Raw genomic sequence first — 12,303 nt, 5'->3', positions numbered from 1 at the left:
GGCGTAATAAAAAGTATTGGCCTATCTACTGTGACTGCTTACAAAATAGCAGCGAAAAATGCGTAGCATGATTGGGAATAGCCGTAGTCCATCTATTTTTGTGTCTGACTGTGTGTTGTACTTACGTTGTACAGTTGATGGCAGTACTGTACACGTTTTCTGAAGAAGAAGACATACCAGGAAATGCAAGCAGCTAGATAGCTAATTTACTTTTAATGTGTATTTTGTCCTGCTAGTTGTATGTATTGGGTCTGTTATTATGACATTAGAATAGGCTCAAATTGCAGAAATGCCACTGTTAATACAAAATAGACGAATCGAACGACCAGGTTCGACAGATGAACTTTTCACGAAATATCCACATTTGCAGGTTAGTATTCTTACTGTACAACTAGCTAGCTTTTCCGCATTCAGTGTTAAGAAGATGTCCTTGTTAAATTGAATGAATATTTAACCTATATCCCGTGACCTAAACCGCATACACATGCTAATAGTTTACTACGATGGGTTTGTTGTCAATATTTGCAGACAAACGCCAGAGAATTTCGTTCCAAAGCGTTTGTGGATGTAGACCCGAAGTGCCTTCTTTACGTTCAGCAAAGAGAGTTTGCAGCAACAACGCCAGCAGACGGTAAGTGCTTAAACCAGTTCACAAACATGAGTTATTGCTTTAACGCTGCCTGAAATTTACATTATGGTGTCATCTAATTGACAGTTACTGTGGGAACTAAATGTCATTGTACAGGGACATACATTACAATGACTGCTGTAATATTACGTTTAAGTGTTCAGCCTGGGGGTCTTTTAATCATTGGATGAACCATTCCATTCCTGAACCTCAAAGCATAGAAGACCAGAGACAATGTAACAATTACTAAGCCTGAACAAGAACTACTATGTCTAAACAAAAGTTAGAGTTAGTTGTAAGTTCCTAAACTATCCTGAAGAGTTATGGAACTAATGTTATTTAAAAAGGACACAAAGATGAACCTATACCAAAGGGATGGAAGGAGATACGTATTGAGAAAAAAGGAAATACCCATTGGTTAATGCACACTGCTTCATTTAGTTAGATATTAGTTAATTCTATTACACTAAAATGGGTGGAAATGTCCAGAACATGCTATTATCCCCAAATAGTTATAATTATAAACCAAATGAAACCTAGCAGTCTTAACTTTTACCTAATTGTGTTGTGTCCATGTAAAAGTACAAGAGAACAGATTCAAAATAAACTGTCACTTTTCCAGGAATTGGTGCCCACTGAATGTTTTTTCTGTAAATAACTTTCAAACGTGAACATGTCTTCCTCTATTGGTCCAGACTCTGTAGCTGTCATCGGCTCTGACGATGCCACCACCTGCCACCTCGTTCTGGTGCGACACACAGGTAACGGGGCCTACCTAGAATGCACAATTGACAGCTGTCATGGTAACCAGCGACAGGAGCCCCTCAAGTTTAAGGGGTGTGTCTCTGCCTCGTTTCCCAGGAAGTGGAGCCGCCTGCCTTGCCCATTGTGACGGCTCCAGTACGTGGAGCGAAGTTCCTCTCATTGTGAAAGCGGTGACATCACTTAGCGGCCCTGTCAAGGAAGGCAGGTTAGAAAGAAAGACACGAGTGCACACACAAACACCACGCACAGAGCAAAGTTCTTCTTCATCGTAGTAGCAGTGACTGTGACATCACTCGGTCAAGGAAGGCAAATGACCAAAACAAACACATAAGATGGAGAGTCATTCTATCCATGGTGGAGACATCCGACAAGCGTTGTTTGAAACCACCTCTGCTACGTCACTGCTACGTGCATACACCACCTGAAAACCCCCCCAAACGTCCTCCTCTGGATGTTTAGGAGATGTTTGGGCTCCTACGCTAATCAAAACACCGGCAGTTTGATACACACTTCCACTCAATGTCAGCCTGTACTCATCTTCCAGACTGGAGCTCCATCTTGTCGGGGGATTCGACGACGAGTCAAAGACGTCCGAAAAATTAAGCCTTAACCTCCTGGGTAAATATCCCGTTCTTCTGTCTTCACCTATTGCCTTAGAGACACTTGGAAATAGCAACAGAGTATTGTCTGCATCATGACAAGACCTCATTGTGTGTGCGCTGGTGTTCCGCAGCGGCCTTTCACAAACAGAAGGAGGATATTCACCTAGAAACGTGCTGCATCACAGGTGATTCATGTTGAATTGTTGGGTTCGTTCATTCAGTACTTCTCCATCTGCAGTGAACCACTGAGTGTTGTATCAGAATCAGAAAGGGTTTTAATGTATGGTTACATACATGACAATAAGATAAACTGAAAGCGCACATTTATAAACACGCTCCATTTTTTTTTCCGTAGAGATGAATGACGTCATAGTTGACGGAACACACAGACCGGTGGTTTATGGGATAGGTAAGTAGTCATTGGACCGTGCATTGCAGGGGCGCTCCCACCAGTCGCGTTTTTGAGGAGTGTGGAATAGTACACAGTATCTAATGTATTGACTGTATGTGTGTGTCGCCCATCTGCAGGCGTGAACGTGAAGACAGGGGAGGTGTTCCCCGCCTCGTTCCCCTCTAAAGGTCCTGCAGAGGAGCTCCGCTCAGCGAGGACCTTCACTGGAGGACAGGTAGAGACACTATTGTTGTTTCTACACTCACAGGCGTCCTCTCTAGCTCTGCACCTTGGGAGGATCACTGATCTGACATGACTGGATGGGTGGCAGCTGGTGTAAGAATGACCCTGCTTTCACCTTTTCCCAACCTCTGAGATCTGTGATTACATGAAACTGAGGAGAAACCAAGTTTGAGGTGAAAGCCCATAGGAAAATGTTAGACGTTGAAGATTTCGATGCCGTGTTACATGACCTGTGTCTATGTGAACGGGTCTTCTATATAGATGGCTGACATCTATGACTCAAGCAAAGGCCTAGTGAAAATAGGCCCCTGCAAGTGGTCCCCTAATCTGGATATTGCCTTCTGGCTGTCGCAAAAGGATGACACCATCTTAAAGGTAAGATCTGAGGGACAGAATACTTTTCAGTTTTACTCTGCAGGACCCTAATTGTTTTAGAATGTGTCAAACTTTCTTTCGGACCTCATTGACCTTATACCTTGTTGACCCTTGGACCACTGCCACCTGAAAAGATATCTGGTTCTATTTAACATTTGAAAGTTTTGATAAAAGAGGGGTATTATTCAATGAGGTGATATGCTCCGACTATAGCTTCAGTTTGCCTGTATTCAATGAAATCTATAGCCTGCATTGCATGGACAACAGTTTGATTATGTGTGTGATTCTGCTGCAAACACAATTTCCATCATGAGGGATAGTACATTTTTTACCACGGTTACTCACGATAATCATGGTATTGTGTTAGTATATCTGTGGCTGTCTATGTTAAGCCTTTGTCCTCCCTCTCACCCCCCCTCCCCCTCAGTACCTATCCACCTCCCCCATGGCCGAGCCGCCACACTTCATCCAGCACATCAAGTCCACCATCCAGTTCCTCCTCCAGCACCCCAGCCCAGACAGCCTGTTCCCTGGAGGCCAGCCCCAGCGCTACCGCAGGACAGAGCAGGGGGACTGGGAGAGGGTTCCCCAGCCATAGCCCCCCCATCCCTCCCTCCCTCCGGTCCCAGCGCTCCACACCTTCACATGACTGGGCTGGAACTGGTCTGTCCTGGCTCCCTGACTCCTGAAAGGGGCACTGTGACTCCCCTGCACTTCTTCCTGATGCCAAACATGGCTGGCTATCTGTTTGTCTGTGTGTGGAGGGTAGCCAGGATTAATGGCAGTCCTTCATGTACTGACTGGGTCACATGCTTCCCGCTCACCTGGCATAACTGGCTGGCACCAGTGCAGATACAGGAGACGTTTGGCTACAGGCCATTTTTGTGTCTTGGGTTTTTTCTTCTTTTTTTTTGTGTCTGTGAGGGGAAACCCTGCTGGATTGCAAATGCATGTCTTCTCCTGAGTCTTAATATGATCATCTGGTGTCGTCCTCTTTCTGGTTGGTGTAGAGACTAAGCTCTGTATATTACTGTACAAAAGAGATTTAACATGAAATGTATGACTCGTTCTTCTGAAAACTATTTCTTACAGAAGCCACAAACAGGACGGCCAAGCATAGTAAAAAGTTGGGAGGAGCTGGCGAGGATTGTGCTTAACTGGCCTAGATTCTGGCAAAAATACTTTTAATTTACATTTCAATCCGTTTCTTGATGCAAGTTACTTGATGCAAGTCAAATTTTAAATGAAATATGTAAGAAGGATAGTCTAGACCCACATCAGTATGAATGAATGCATGTATGAAAATAAAAGTGATGTCATCTGTCAGCTCTGTATTAGTCCTCTGGAATCTGTGCATGTACAAACAACACATACAGGTACACACACTACTACAAAACAAATGCATAAACAAATCACATCCCTGGGAGTTTGCAAAGTCCAGCAAGGCTCATTAGCAAGCAGTCCAATTCATAGCATCACTTACAAGAATTCCGATTTCATTCAGTCACGTGAAGTCACAAGTGTTGAATATATATGCACAATCTAAACAGACTGGGAAATGAAGGTTTTAGGTTTTACCTGACCTAAGGTACTCTGAGTGTCTGTCCAAGAAACGACTCACAAAAACAAGAAATCCCCTTTTGATTCCAAACAAGATATTCAGTGAGTCTTTCTTTTTCTATTTCTATTTCCTCACTTGCCCTCACATGCAGGGAAATACTTTCATCAAGAATAGGCCTGTCATAGCATGGTTGGCAATTGACTTTGCCGCATTACAGTTTTTCTAAAAGTAGATCAGACAATGTAGTCAATGAACACCAATTGGTAACAAATAATTCAAGTATAAAAATGATGTAAATCAAAAACAGTAGATGATTCATTTGATATTGCAAGAGCACAGTTAGGTTTTAATATGAAGACAGTCTTGAATCTAGTATTGAAATCAATCAAATCATGTGCAGTCAATGATCCATTGAACTGAGATATCCTCATCATTGGTCAGGCCAATGCTAGGGCTATAAAAAAATAGGGAAAGAGACTGAGTTTATGCCAGAACGTCTTCTCTTTGGTCATCTCCTCCAGGGGGTAAAAAGGCATCTTCAGCAGGTTCTGGCTATCCTGGGACGTGAGCAGACGTCTCTGCAGGGAGTTGTGGATCTTCTGCCATGACTCAAGTTCAGAGTGCCAGAGCCGTGCTCGTGCCCGGATGAGCTGGGAAACCTAACTCTTGCTGCCGTTGGCCAGGCTGACAATGTCCTTGCAGATGAAGAACACGCCCAGACCAATGAACAGGGCGTTGAGAGCGATGAACCCCCCCTCAGGTTGCCCTGGAGAGGACGAGGGGCATCCCTTTAGCGGCCTGTCCCAGGTCAGCAATCGCATCCTCACTCCTCACTAGTTTCATACCCGAGGCACAATCGATCAAGGAGTCAATTCCTATCCCGAAGGATAACACAACCATTCCCCACTATCCTCCCTGCTCCCACGGTTGCATCCAGCTCAGTCCCCACGGGAACCATCTTTGTGGCCACATCTTCCAGGCACCCCTGGAGGTTCTGTACGTCCTCCACAAAACTCTGGAACAACTCGTTGGCTTTCTTCTGTTGAGAGGCCTTGACTTTGTTCTTTGTGACTGTGGTGACTACGCTGTTGACCACACTGGTGACCCCCAGGCCCGCGCCGGTCATGGTCAGAATCAGGGACACCCCTACTGTGACGGGGGCCAGAGCTAGACCCATGATGGACAGGACCCCTGAATCCGCCCCCATGGAGCTGCCTGCCACAGTGGAGATCTGGGCCTCATGATTCATGTTGTCTAGCTGGACAGCGCTCCCCTCCAGGTCAGTCAGAAACTGCAACATTCTGGGCTTGCCCTGGATGAAGAGTTTGATGAAGTTTTCAGCTTCCTCCTGGAACAAGAAAACCAGTCTGAAGTCCCGGTTGGTCCTGAGAGAGTCATAAAGCCACCGTCAGTCCAGATGTTGAGGTGAGCGATGTTAAAAAAGAGTGGGAGTTCTGCTTACCTGACATCACTGATGTATTTGATATGGACGAGCATATTCAGCATCACTCACATCCCCACGGTGGACATTTTCCTTCTTATTTCTCCAGAACATCCATTGACTGATAAGGAAAACAAAACAGAAACCTTCTGAAGTCTGAATGAAACCGAGTAGGCAGCAGAAGCTACAACATACAATAAAACAGGCTACAGATGATTAATAAGATGTCAACAACAGGTCTTACCTTGGTTTACGCTCCGTCTGTGATGCTGTCATCAATCTGCAGCGGAAAAAGAAAGTTCAGATAATGTAATAATATAAGAATAATAAGACTTAATGTAACCCTGCATCCTGATCCAGCAAGCTGGGGCTACAGTAACAGACTACACTGGACTCTCTTACTTGCTCTCCAGCTTGTCACAGAGCTGCTGGGTACTGCATATGTATGAGTCCAGCTGGATAGCCAACACCGGCATGTTGAAGAGGCTGGACAGAAAGAAGTACCCTGCGTTCCTCCTGAACCGGACCAGCAGAGGACACGCTTCCTGTGATGCAGTGATGACATCACGGACACTGGCAGGGCTCACCTCCTGGTCACCAAACGGACACTACTCATCGAACACAGACACAGAAGTGACCGCCAGCCACTCCACAGCATCCAGGAAGTGGTCCAGTTCCTCCAGCCCGGCCAGGGTGTCCTTCAACACCTCCCCCAGCTCCTTCTCCAGCTACTCCCTTCGCCTGCTTGCTGTCAAGGCCACTCTTCAGGTACTCTCCCAGCGCCTTCCACCTGTTCTGAGACTCTCTGACATGCTTGAAAGTCAGGTTGATACTGTCAGCCCTTTCCTTGATGTCTCTCATCTTCCCCAGCTCTGTCTCCCTGTGAAGGCTCCATTTTGAGTGCCTGTCGCAGAAGTCCCTTAGAGTAGCTATGTGGCTCAGGGTGTCAGACCTGTACTGGCACAGGACCTCAGTAAGCTCCTCTCTGAAATACAAGACTTCGGTTAGAATAGCTACAGTAAACATGGCATCATGTTTATATGGGTGTCTGTTTTATGATAGATGAGAGTTAGATTCCCTGATGTGTTTGAAAATGCTTAAGCAATATTGTTGAACCTGAACATTTATGCTAATGAAACATTTAGAACTGTAATGTAAATGTAAACAATTAGCCTATGTTTTGAGCATGTTTGTCAGTTTACGTTTGTTACCAGGATTTGTCTAATTCAATCGCTTTCTGAGTACGTTTCTGAGTGACCTTTCAACCACCCTCATAAAAAAGCCTGTAAGAAAAAAGTTTTGTTTTCCTTACCTCACCTGACCACACCTCTGGAGGCATTCGGTGTCGTTTTTGCTGATAATAAACAATGTGATCAACAGGCGTTACAATCCATATTGGCTTGTGGGCATTTCCAAGACACATCCCACCTACTAACACCCAGCCAAGATCAAGCTTCTGGGCGAAGGGGGCGTCGTTAGGCACATTGATGTGTTGTCTGACTTGATGTGCTCTGAGCACGTCAGAAGGAGGACGTGTGCAATTGGATCCAGGTGTGGGATTTGTGATGCAATGGACCTTAAATGTGGATGTTGCATGGCTAATTCAGGCGTGGGTATTTCGTCCCTGTTATCCAGTATGTCATTGCATTCAATCAGAGTGGGGAGCGCAAAGCTGTTGCCACCACTCATTGGTTCTATCTGAAAACCGTCGGCCCTTCTGCCGCTCGTGTCCACTACACCAGCACAGGTCTTTAAAGAATATGGTGCTTCAGTGTTGAAAACTTCAAAAAGATCGAAAAAGTTAGACCTGGCCAATGACCTTGCTCTGATCGTCGAGCATGGCATATACTTTTGTGGCCATCTCAGGCTTCCCGTGTGGATAAAGTTTTACTAGACAAATCTTTGCACATGATCTTCCTGTGCGGCCTTCTGCACGGACTTCTATGCAGTTTGTGCTGACATTAGTGGATTGTTCCCGTTCTGCTCCCTCCCAGCCGTCCTTTACAGCAAGATCAGCGGCCTTTGATGACCAGGGGGGTGGACCAGGATGCAGAGCACTGATGTGGTTCCTACAGTCACACTCCACGCGCTTAAGTTCAGCCTGGCACTGTTTTTCCAGATGAGTGCTAGATGCACAGCACTTAAAGCATATACCATTATCTTAAAGAAATGCTTTTCTCTCCTCCAGTCTTTAGACTATTGCCTTTTAAGGGGGTGGGCCTTATCGTGGGTAGGACAGTGCTTATCCACATCGTCAGATTTGCTTGCATTCTCATGACCAGTGGCGGAGTCTACGTCTGTCCTGTGCACTGCCACAGCCTTTTTTGTTATTGAATTTAAGTGTTGGCCTGTCATGTGAATTGAAGCTGACGCTGGACAGAGTAAAGCTCGGGTCATTTCAAATGCTTGCTTCGAGACAATCGGTGAAGAAAGAGAACGGAGGGTAAGTAACATTGTGTTTGCTTTTGAACCTTGATCCTTGGTAGATCCACTTTTCTTGTAGCCCAAAGGGCAACTTTCCTATTCTGGGGTTAATGCCCCGGGATGTGTCTAACACTATGAGTCCGGGCAGATAGCCGTCTTCCTTTGCAGAGAGCAGCTCCATTAGAAGATCTCCTAACTCTCGTAGCTTGTGGTAGTCCCTACTGGAAATCTTGGGAAAGTGGTCTAGCTTGTTAAGAAAAGACTGCTCAATGGCCTCTGGGGAGCAGTAGACTTCCTCCAGCCGCGCCCAGACCATCTGCAGGGCCGCATTGGGGTTCCCTATGTGGACTGATCTGAGCCGTTTGACGAGGATTCTTTGCCCCGCCATTTTTCCAGCAAATCGAATTCTTTGCTTGCGGACAGGTTCAGGTCATTCATGGAATTTAAGAATGATGACCTCCAAGCTCTGTATGACTCTGGGCAATCGTCAAAGTGTTTTAGGCCTGTGCTGACAATTTCCCTGCGAGCTAAATATCTAGCCATGTTCATCATGTCGTCAGGTGGACATTGCGGTGCAGGCGGAGAAAGGAAATCCAGGAATGCCTAGTGGGACGCTGGGTTACGGTACATGATGTGGCCTTTCTCTGTTTACAGGTGTAGGCTTCATAGGCAGACAAGGATTTTGTCAAGTGTGAGTATGGATTCAGAGATTATCCCAGATACTGAGGTTGCATGTTAAAGCAAGGGATGTATCCTCCTGCAGTGGAGGGAGGCTTTCTACTTCCTATCCATGGCTCATCTTAAGCAGTGCTGACTGGCTCTGGGTTAGGTGTTGGCGCAGGCAATCCGTTCACATCGTCTCTTGTGCGCTCTTCTGAACTATCTCCACAGAATTTCTGTCTCGGGCCATTAAAGACAACTTGACTTATCACACGGTGTTCTACGGCTTCACCATTTACGTGTTCTTCTGCCGCTTCTAGCGCTTCAGCTTCTGCTATAGCGGCGGCAGCCTCCTTTTCAAGGGTAAAGTGCTTCTAGACTTGCTTCTAATCTTGCTCGGTCTATTTTCATTGTAGCCTCTCTCTGCATAGGCTGCGCGAGATTTAGCTGCCTCTGCTCTGGCGCGGGCTACTGCTGCTGCCGATGGTGCCGTTACAGAGCCGGAGTATTGTGAATGATTGTCCGACAATTGTCCGATTGTCCTTGTAGTAGCTTGAGATACGTCTTTTTACTGTACTGTCCTCCAGGTGTTTCTTAACACATGTTGACAGCCAGCCAAACTCCTTTCACAAAGAAGTCAGGATGTATAGCTTCCATGCTCCACGTTTTTTAATGAAACAGAGTAAAACTGAAAGTAATACAAGAATATGTTTTTTACAATTGTGTTATACAATTACAATCCAATTTGATAGGAAAAAAGTACCTACAATAGAGTCTCTTGAGGTCTGTATGTGTAATTTCATTGAAATAGCTTATGCTAGCAGGATACGTGATATAGGCCTATAATCAGAGAAATAACAGAAATTACTCAAATCTGACAAATTATAATTAGGCTAACTGAAAGTATTTATGTATGATACTTTTTCTCTTTTTCCCTTACTGATGGAAGTTTTCTTCACTGCATTGCAGGCAATAACAGCCACACATGTTTAGAATTATTCAGGCTATACATTTATGGGGGGCTAAGGGGTCCAAGTTTGTTGTCACAGGGGGAATGCCCTGTCCAAACCAAATCAACTTGTCTTTGTTACAAAAGCAATTTATGTGCTGTCTCGAGGATGCAGAAAAAAAAGAAAGTGTCTGAAGCACATTATGAGATGAGAAGCATATGGCACTCGAAACCCGCACTGCAAGTCCTCCCTACACACGCTAAACTTTCCACGCCTTCTTCGTGGCACACTCACACAACCCATGGGCGTTCCATAGCCTACTTTAAGGAATCAACGCAAAGCACCTTTACAGCTGCGATAGACAAAACAGGCAGCAAAACACCCCCCCGTGTTTGTTTAGTAAGCTACAGCAGCAAATTTCGAAAAGATTAAAGGTCAGTTTACGCTAACCTTACATGCTTACGCTAACCTTACAAAGTAAAACCATAATAGACAAGATAACTTTTCTTGATAAGTGTCGCCATTCTTTGCTGAGGTGTGGGAGATGAGCTCGCAAAAAAAACAAAACACAAAATCAACAATTTTGTAGCCTGTAAGTTACATAGCGTTATATTTCGCCCACCATATTCAGGCGTGGAAGAATATTGTATTATGATTTCAGACACCTCTAAAGTGAACCATACAACAATTTCTCAACTAGCTAGTTAACTTTGACGTTAGTTGAACGTCAAACGAACCTCGCGCCCAATAGTGGCTTTATTCAATGAAAACTACCGCATAGCCCGAACTATTAAAGACATGCAATTCACGATTCATTCAAGATAAGGTTGGCGATGGACAGAAATGTTGACTATGGCAGTGTAATATAGCCTGTGATTTCCAAGTTGAGGAAATGTGCAGAGGGGAGCACGCCTGCTATGGGGACTAAATTCAGAGCACTAACGAAAAAGGCTGCACAATTTAGGCTACTGCATGTCCTAATTGTTTCATAAGTGATCAGCAACATGAGTGAGCCAACTGCAATCAATCCGTCTCCTGTACCTGGGGCAAAACCTTGGGTCAAGAAAAGAAAGAGCAGCAATGAGTTCCTTCCCCCCAACAGTGAGTATGCTTCAGGAACACAATTACAATTCTTAGATTGAAAGTGTAAATAGTACCAGTATTCAAGTTCTGCTATGGATACTCGCTAAATGTCTTACCTGCGTTTACTGAAAACCTGAAAACAACTAAATGAATGTGTGTGCAGCCATGTGAAAACAAACACTCCTGTACAGTGCAACATTTCTAACTTCTTCCATGTTGTTGTTTGAAGTGAGTGATGATCTGGGGGACAAACTGTCATGGCTAAAAGCTGAACTGCACCAAAAGATGGACCTGGAGGACTTCAGCAAGAAGTTTGGCCTCTTAAGAGCAGACATGGACAGAAACATGGACCAACATGTGGTTAGGCACAGACTTGAGGACCTGAGATCTGACCTGCATCGAAAGATACAAAACCAACATGAGCTGAAAGAGTATTTTGATAGGATAACGGCAGACATTGAGAGATTACAAAAAGAGACAAGTAGAACAAGAGATACTTTGGATGAGAAGATGCAGGAAATAGAAGACATAAGGGTACAACTACAGAAAAAACAGGCAGAGATTAATTTCTCTGTTCACCGGAACATAAGATTTGCCATGATCTCGTTTTGTGTAATAGCAATTGGTGTACTTGTTACGTTTTTATTTGAAGTCGACTCCGTTATTCCGTTACACATAAGTGAGGGAATTACATATGTCATTATATGTGCTGCTATTGGGCTTGTTGGATACATCCTGGGCTATTGGGTTAACTTGGAAAATGATTGGCCAGATATTGGATAGAATATAATTCAATTTGATCTATAAATATATGGATCCTGAATTCCCCTTGATTTCTTAGTATGTTTGTAAGTGTTGTGTCGGTTGTATTTGTTTGGTTATTTATGTCACATACTCTATGAAAATGAGCATTCTTCGTTCATTGTTACCGTTATTGTAAATCTTGTGACAAAGTATGCACAAAGAACATTTTGACATGCTCATATGTTACATTTCTTAGGCAGGGCAGCTTTCAAGAGATATGGGAATTCTGCTTTTAGCCAGCTGGCGCGATTATTTTTCTGATTTGTTTAAACTGGCAATCTGGGTGAGACTGCATCCCCGTTACACTATTTTGACGTTAGCCTCAGTCAGATTCGCTCACTGGCAGTGTGCACAATGTTGTATTTCACTCCATTCT

At 44.5% G+C, this 12,303-nt stretch overlaps 1 protein-coding gene, 1 long non-coding RNA gene and 1 pseudogene across 2 annotated transcripts; 2 read left to right on the top strand and 1 right to left on the bottom strand.

The window, feature by feature from the left end:
- The first annotated feature begins 94 nt into the window (after positions 1-94).
- ntan1 (N-terminal asparagine amidase) lies at positions 95-4,330 on the top strand. The gene is made up of 10 exons (XM_084685309.1): positions 95-370; positions 529-631; positions 1,324-1,389; positions 1,490-1,598; positions 1,938-2,011; positions 2,127-2,180; positions 2,351-2,404; positions 2,524-2,621; positions 2,891-3,004; positions 3,432-4,330. Exons 1-10 carry the CDS (start codon positions 290-292, stop codon positions 3,600-3,602), a joined length of 924 nt encoding a protein of 307 aa, XP_084541435.1. The 5' UTR covers positions 95-289; the 3' UTR covers positions 3,603-4,330.
- A 672-nt stretch (positions 4,331-5,002) lies between these two features.
- Positions 5,003-7,032, bottom strand: LOC146237906 (uncharacterized; annotated as a pseudogene).
- A 1,328-nt stretch (positions 7,033-8,360) lies between these two features.
- Positions 8,361-9,335, top strand: LOC146237905 (uncharacterized). The gene is made up of 3 exons (XR_014740523.1): positions 8,361-8,449; positions 9,085-9,121; positions 9,322-9,335. It is a non-coding gene; the product is annotated as an uncharacterized LOC146237905 (long non-coding RNA).
- Positions 9,336-12,303: the final 2,968 nt, after the last annotated feature.

Source organism: Hypomesus nipponensis, chromosome 21 (assembly GCF_054491055.1).
Source record: "Hypomesus nipponensis isolate SF chromosome 21, ASM5449105v1, whole genome shotgun sequence".
NCBI classification, from domain to species: Eukaryota; Metazoa; Chordata; class Actinopteri; order Osmeriformes; family Osmeridae; genus Hypomesus; species Hypomesus nipponensis.
Note: the sequence above shows the minus strand (reverse complement) of the source record. Positions and strands in the feature narration are given on the sequence as shown.